Source organism: Ascidiella aspersa, chromosome 4 (genome assembly GCF_963924565.1).
Source record: "Ascidiella aspersa chromosome 4, kaAscAspe10.2, whole genome shotgun sequence".
NCBI lineage: Eukaryota > Metazoa > Chordata > Ascidiacea > Phlebobranchia > Ascidiidae > Ascidiella > Ascidiella aspersa.
In genome coordinates this window covers 9,376,270-9,384,169 of record NC_139450.1, presented here as the reverse complement: position 1 = coordinate 9,384,169, position 7,900 = coordinate 9,376,270, and the positions used below count along the sequence as shown (strand labels likewise).

The 7,900-nt window shown below is 41.4% G+C and overlaps 1 protein-coding gene across 1 annotated transcript; it reads left to right on the top strand.

The window, feature by feature from the left end:
• LOC146147059 (chordin-like protein 1) lies at nt 1-6,912 on the top strand. Its single transcript, XM_083387907.1, has 7 exons — nt 1-79; nt 473-582; nt 1,102-1,488; nt 1,955-2,299; nt 2,920-3,208; nt 5,800-5,907; nt 6,749-6,912. The coding sequence occupies exons 1-7, from the start codon at nt 1-3 to the stop codon at nt 6,910-6,912; spliced, it is 1,482 nt and encodes a 493-aa protein (XP_083244033.1).
• The last annotated feature ends 988 nt before the right edge of the window (nt 6,913-7,900 follow it).

The following is a 7,900-nucleotide window of genomic DNA, read 5'->3' as shown; positions in this document are numbered from 1 at the left end:
ATGGATATGAGATATGTTGCGGTGCACGCTTTCTGTGCTTTCGTGCTTGTTTGCAGTGTGCAAGGCTTTCCTGCTGCAGGTAGGATATTTTGAACATTTATACGAAAAATCAAATAACCAAAAAAGCCTAGAAAACAGATGTAGTTTTACGTAGTAAGAATATGAAAACGTATACAGAAGCAGGTATCTAACCTACTGATATTCTTACTACGTCTTACTGCAACCTCCAACCATTATATTTCAAAGATATAGTGTTCAGTATGAATTACTTAAGATTAACTAAATATGTATATATCTAAATTGCGCTGATAAAAAACAAAACAATTTAAAATCAAAAGTAAAATAGTATAAGTAGTGATAAAAAAGTGAAAGACACCTTAATCTGTCAAACATAAGTCTAGCTGTCATATGACATGTTTTACCAAAACAAACAAGCATATCAGTAAAATGACATTATTATTTACAACTGCAGGACCAGTGCCATGCGTTTCCCAAGGCATTACCAGGAGAATTGGAGACTCTTGGAAACCAAATTTGGAGGGTTTTGGGCCAGGAGCGTGCGTCATGTGCACATGTAAAGAGGTAAGAAGGTGTAATTTATTTGGTTGGCGAACTGCACCAAAATACGAAAGTTAGTGCGGATATGTTTTCAGCCAACTTAGTAGATACTTGCACTGGCTATGTTCTTGAAAATTGCACATGCTTAACCCAACAGAATCCACTTGTTGTTGCCCACTTGATGTAATATTAGCGCTTTGTCACATAATACAACAGCCTGAAAATCAATCACGGAGCAAGGTAATCGTAAAAGGACCATTTATTTTCCAAAATTAAAATTATACACGTCACTAGGTTTAGTTTAACCTATAAAATACCGAATTTTAAGCGTTTTGGTGGGCGGGGCTATACTTTGCCAGATTAAAAGGCACCAACTTTTATACGTTCACCACACATTATCAAAAAGTTTAATTGTTAAAATTATGATGGTTTGATTACCTTAAATGGCATACATACTCCCAAATGGGTGAAAATGTTCTTTGTCCCACGTGTCCCATTCAGCTTGGACATACCAATGCATAAAACAACTTTGTTATCTAACAGAGCGGCATCAACTGTGGACCATGTGAAATGTCGAACGCCTTCGCACAGCCTCAACCCCAGCCCCGACCCCTACCCCAGCCCAAGCCCCAACCCCAAGCAGCGCCTGCAATCGACTTAACTCAACCGTCGACGAACAGCCACAAGCGTTTCGGCAGCTTTCGCCAGCCGACAAAACCGGGCATCGGCCAGCAACTCGACTTCACCGCGAAGCCCGGTAACAAGTGGCGTACTTCGTACGGCCGTCCGTCGCAGCAGCAGCCAAGTAGCGCCGGTTGCTTCGTGCGCGGGATCTACAGGAATCACGGTGATTTTTTCGCCGGTGAAAATCGCATCCAGAGCATCGGGCTGCCGCTGAACCCGCGGCAGTGCTCGCAGTGCGTGTGTATGGTGAGTTAAAACCCCGAATTTATAGGTAAAACTTGCCAGCAAGAGATTTATAAATTTGCTGCTGTTCTTTTCCTGTGGTACACGTACAGAAATGGTACGCAAAGGCTATTTATGTGGCACGCGAAACAGCCTTCGGGTACAAGAATAACATTATTGTGTCTGTCTTAAGTTATACCCTCTTTTTACTAAATAAAATCGACCCTATAGTAAAAAGCGGTAATTTAATTCAACCCATTTTGTGAGCGTTGTAAAAATCACAAAATTTGAGTGATTTTTTTTATAACACGAGGTGGTGAGCACAGTAGGCTCTAGTCATTAGACGGTTGGCCAGAAAAGATTGAACTTGAAAACCAATAATTTAGAGAGCCTGCGACATTCTCAGGAAAATTAAAAGTTTTTAACTAGGATTGGAAATTCTAGACGAATCCATTTTTAAAAAATCGCATAAACAAATATTTCTCTGCAGAAGGGTGAGGTTTACTGTCGGACGAAAATCTGCTCGGAAACCTGCCGAACCCCTGCGAGCCAAACGAGCGACCAGGACTGCTGTCCGGCTTGTCGAGAGCCCTCGGGGCTTGACTCGCCGATTTCAGGCTTCAATGAGGCGCCGCAAAGGGCCACCATTCCCTTTCACAACATCCAAACAGCAGCCGAGACCTTCAATTCTGCTCAACACGTCTCGACCAAGCTCACAAACCAACACGGCAGCGGCAGCTGCTTTTATCAAGGCAAAACTTACGCCAGGGGGGAGGTTTGGAAGCTGGACCTGCCGCTGACCAAGGACCAGCCTTGCGTAGAGTGCACGTGCAAAGTAAGTCGAATATAAGTTTACAAAAACTGATAAGGAAGATATAAAATACTTGCACAATAAGAATGTAAATCAAATTAAAGTTTACAAAAAAAAAACAGATGAGGAAGATATAAGATACTTGCACACTAATGATGTAAATTGGATTTAAGTTTACAAAAAAAAAACTGATAAGGAAGATATAAGAGCACATTAAGAATATTGTTTGTTTGTTATCGCCGAATTATGCTGTAAACGTATATACCGAGAATAAGGATTTGTTGGATTAAGGCAATTTATATGATACATTTTAAAGGATGAAAATCGGTATACAAAAGGCAGAGCCACTAAAAATGTAAAAGCGGTATACTTTCAAAAGCGAAAAAATGCCAATTAGCTATCACTCCATGGTTGCATAAGGTAGCCATTTACTTATCAACAGACATTGGACATGCTCAAGGCAATCATGGCACTTTAAAATGTGGTGGCTTACCAGTATTCGTTCGTGTTTAGTTTTAATTTTCCTTAAAAAAAGTAATTTTCACAAATGGGATTTAATCTTGAAACGATGTGCAAAGTGCATTTCTTGTTCGCAACAAGCATATTAAAACGTAAAACGGTCAAGCAATGCTACTTTCGTTTAGGACGAAGGAGTGAAATGCACCGTTCCGAAGTGCAAAGCATCGTTTCCCAACCAAAGCTGCCAGAGCGACGCGAACCAATGTTGCCAGCAATGCCGAGCAATAGCCACGTCGCTAGTGGTCGCCAAAGAGAAAGGAGAGGCCAACTGCTTGAACTTACGCGTAAACAGGTTAATGCAGAATGACGTCAACGACACTGTTCGGACAATGAATGGAACGGGCCACATGGTCTACGTCATGTCGATCGAGATGAGCACCTCTGTGCGTGTTTACAACTGGACATTGAGCAAAGGTGAGAAAGCGCACATCACGGGTGTATTAATGAGATCATTTAGTTAAAATAATACAGTGATGAACGACCGATTGATGGGCTGAAGCACACAGACCGTGTTTTGAAATCATATGGTGTTGTTAAAATGTACTTTCACAAGAGTTTTTAACCGAGCCCCGCGGCTCCCCTTGGTACCACGAGACGGCATTGGGGAGGGGAATTGCTGACTAAATCTGACGCAATAGTTTAAAACCCATGTGTCACAATTTCAATTAAAATTATTTGCCATTTATGTTATTACTTAATTTGTAGTTTTGATTTTTGGCCCTAAGGACCACTTTTTGTGATGACTCGTGGCACCGTTTTCTGAAGTATTTCATTCATATTCACGTTTCTAAAAAGTTACTAATTACGTTCATTTTTTTAAATTTAATGTGATTCGATTCATTTTTTACAAGTGATTGTACTAATTAATTGTCTTTATTTTTAAGCGGATTAAATAACAGATGGAAACATTTTTAGAAGAAGTTTTGTTGATAAATAATGTTACGCGCCTGTGAAAAAGGGTCGCCAACTATTTAAGATTGAGCATCGTACTTTGTTAACAGCGTTCTCTTAAAAATACAGCCGAAAAACGATTCCACAAAAAAAGTTGACATACATTGCAATATGCAAAGTAGAGAAGCTATTAAACGACCTTACGATAAACTTACCCTTTAACACAAGCTCATTATTTCTGCATACTTGAACTCTTTTATACCCTGACGTGCGTAACTTAGCTTGCGCGTGTATATTCCGGGTAACGTGCAAGAATGATGTTGTGTCTTTTCGTAATACCTACTGACGTCAATGATTTATAAATGTTATCACACCTCGCTTACCAGATAATTCACATCGGTGAAGGCTATATTTTTGGGGGTTGTTAAATTTTCCGCTGCTAAACATAGAAACATTTGCAATTGTAAATGCATTGACGAACAGACCAAGGCAGGGGTTCTTGAACTTTTCACCGCGGACCCCTAAATTTTTGTTTGAGGTCGCGTTGAACAAGATAGACAAAAATGATAAAAAAATGACGTCATAAATTGAGGTCACAATACAAATAAACTTCAAAAATTTGTTGATTTTGATCTAAAAAATGTGAAAGTGAAATGGAGTCGAAATACAGTCAGTGCAAAACCGTTTTGTTTTTAATTAAACTGCTGTCTTTGAAAAAATCACACTAATATTTCAATTAGGCCTTCATGGACCCCCTAAAACTAATATACGGACCCCCGAGGTGTCCATGGACCCCAGTTTAAGAACCCTTGTCCTAAGGCGTTGGGATTTATATATCGGGTGTCAGATCTATCACATGTTTCTTGACGAAACGGATTTAAAGATTTGTAAGCACCACTTTTTAACGCGCCATTACCCCCAGTAAAGACCCCATGGCTTATTCTGGCGAGACATGATCGGCACACACCTGTATTTATCCTGCGCGATTTTCTTTCTAAAGCAACTGCATAATCATACGCACCTGTATATCATAGGTGGTCGTAATGCACTAAGGAATCGATTTATGGTGAAAGTTTTTTATTTGCCACTGCGCGTTTGTCAACAATGTAAGTTTACCCGTTTTTATTCGGCGCTCAATTTTTTTTGGCTTTACATACTATAATTTTAGATTTTTAAGAGTCTTCTAAACTAATCCTTTGCCTAGCGACAAATATTAGTCTCCAAGGTATTTAAACGGTTTGGAATAATGCTTTTGGCATATTACGATCATATTTCTTCGATTTACTTGCGGCAAATTATGATCCTATTTTTTTCGTATTTTACTCAATTTAGAACAAATGACAGCAGACGTCAATAACGGTATTACAATTATTTGCCCCTACTAAGTGGAGCGCAATACCCAGAAAGCAAATACGTGTTTAACCTTTACACCGAAGCGGAATTCCTGATAGGACGTTTTTCACATTTTTCGCGTAACCGCTAAGTTGTCAAACTGACCCGTATAAGTCATTAACCTTACACGATCACGCTAATTAATTATTAAATCAGTCAGCTGGAAGTTAAAGCGCATTAACGCTTCGGCGAAACATGTCATAAAAAAATTTTCCCGTTAGGTGGCTTTTAATCCACTAGTGACAAAAATGCCCGAAACGCAGAAAGTTTATTGGGCCCCAATATAAATCATTGTTCAAGCGTGCGCATGTTATTGGGACAAACAAACAGGTTGTGCTCTGGATTAAATCTAGTGTATGTATTTCAAGAAATTCGTTCAAAATCTCTAAGAAAAATGTTCTCAACATTGTTGTGTAAAATAACTAGAAATGTGGCACACCACCGGATTTAATCACCATTCACGGGAAACAAGACAAAAAGAAAAGTAAAAAAACGTACTTTAGGTTCAAACCAAATATGACACGAAACACAAGTTGAAAATCCCAGCACTCGAAATACGTGTTAGCTTTGGCACGTACATATTTGAATTCGAGACATTCCAACGACAATATTCAAAACAGGACACTTGGTGTCCGACGAAAGGAGAATGCATTCAAAATTTGTGCGTGACTCTGTCACCGAAAACGACGCAGTTTAACTCTTTAAACTATTTTGTTTTTCAGATTCGAAGCGAAGAGAAATCCTAAACCTGAGGCCGCAAGTCTACGAGCGCTTCAAGCAGACTCACGGAAAGGCCGGCACCTTCACCTTTGCCGGTTACACCAGCGAAAGTAAGTCACAGCGAACGGCGTGTTGTTTATTGCGCGGCTGCATCTAGCATAAACACGACCTTCTGGCGAATCTTGACTAGGATTGGACAACAAAAACTTTTCAGGGAGGACGGGGGGTGTTTAACGAGTTTGGCAATTTATTCCTTCATTCGCAGTGTTAGGGTAGGTTTCCTAACGGATTGTATCTGTTGTTCTTAACACATGGGCACCCTTTCCAAATAAGGAAGTAGTGGTAATTTTGGCATAACAACCTTGCAGGATTAGTTTGATAAACATGGTAATGCCAAAAACTGTTATCAAATCAGGAAGCCGTATTTTTCCTTAAAATACCAGATATCGATATCGGAATAAAACCCTATAAAGTATCGGACATCCCGAATAATGAGTAGCGACCCTGGGCGGTTTAGATGTGCCACTTGTTGTGCCACACTGTATAGTGTATATACAGCAAAAGCGTTGCCAAATTTCGGAGACTTTTGTTTCGATGACTCAGTTTTCGCGCCCGTCTAAATTTCGGCTATGTCAGTCGGAAACTGCCTGCATGTTTTGGTTTTCTACAGCTTTAGGTGTTGCAAATATTTGAACCGTGATATAAGCCTGAACGCAATTATAACCAAACCCTAATAACTCGTGAAAACATCTGGTATTTAGCTAAGTTAATCGATTTAAAAGGAGGTGTTCAGCCCTTCTCAGCAATCATAAAATCAGCGGTTGCCTTTATGTAACATTCGAACCGCCTCGGGGTTCCTGGAAAAATGGTACCTGGCGCGTCCCATGAAATAGCCGCTTTAATTAACGCCACGCACGGCCACTGACCTTTTCGTGTTTTTGTGATCCGTAGAGCGACTGCGTTCTTTCCAGCGCAAAGAGGCCCGCTGGAGCAAGAAGTGCCGGCGCTTTTGCCAGTCGCGCTTGCGGAGGATTCTTAAGGTGCTGCGTCTGGCCAGCATCCCTGGTCGAGGTGCCAAGTGTCAAAGCCGGCGTGAAAAATCCGACGCTGCCTAAAATGTTCCAACATCGGTGGAAATAATCCGTCGGAAAGCTTCCGACCGCGATTCAGTCGACGGGAAAGATAACGAGAGAGTGACTTTGGACCGTTTGTCTGCATACAGGCTTGGGCACGTTCACCGCCTCTGACTGACATTTACGCTCGGGCTGTGTTGCATTAAAACGCGTGATGATAAAGCTGCTGGCACGAGCCGCGCTGTGACTAAGTATAAAAGGAAGCGACTTGCTTACACAGTGCACCACATCAGCCAGCCACGCAGCGTGTAGGTGCAGGCACGCCAAGCTGTTCTCTGAATGTTGACTTCGACTGTCACGCACAGTTCCTTGTATCTGTAGCTTGCCTGCTGGCAAGTCGAACAACGGCGGGCACTGCTGTTAGACTTGAAGCCCGTCTCTGCTTTGTTATCTGCTGTTATCTATCGCACGAAATAAAATCGTTTGCGCTTGCAAGGACAAAATCTTTATCGTTTTGAGGTGTAAGTCAGCTGAGTTCAGTGTACATATAAAGACGGGATTAGATTTTTATTGTGCAACGCAAAGGCAAGTTAACAGTCGAATATGGAATACATTATAAATTCTTAACAATGCCTATAAGGTCATAGTCCATATGGCTAAAGGCACGTCAGAGCTACTCAAATGAGGGCGGCGCTAGCTACAACAATGCTTTTTACGACTTGGTGAACTTTAATAAGACGTAAAATTAGACCGCAAGTCATCCAACTAACGCGCATTCCAGGAAAAGGAACAATCAGCGGGAAAGAGACGTCAGCCCGCCCGCAATTGGTTACACATACGTCAAGGTAGGGAATTAGGCGGCAGGCCGATATGGGAAACGGTTTAGTGGTGTGACAAGGTCTTAAGTTCTTTGCTACGCAGTCGCACAACCGGTACACGGGTACAGTCTGAGTACAAACGCGTGCAGTTCCTTGCTGTTCCGGTATGCAAGAAAAGGAAAAGCATCAGCCCGGTTCGGGCGATGACAGAG

Excerpts from the sequence above, each read along its gene's own strand:
- LOC146147059 (XM_083387907.1), top strand. The coding sequence starts at position 1 with ATGGATATGAGATATGTTGCGGTGCACGCTTTCTGTGCTTTCGTGCTT. Across the intron at positions 2,300-2,919 it reads GCGTAGAGTGCACGTGCAAA|GACGAAGGAGTGAAATGCAC; the intron begins GTAAGTCGAATA and ends ACTTTCGTTTAG. Across the intron at positions 5,908-6,748 it reads TGCCGGTTACACCAGCGAAA|AGCGACTGCGTTCTTTCCAG; the intron begins GTAAGTCACAGC and ends TGTGATCCGTAG.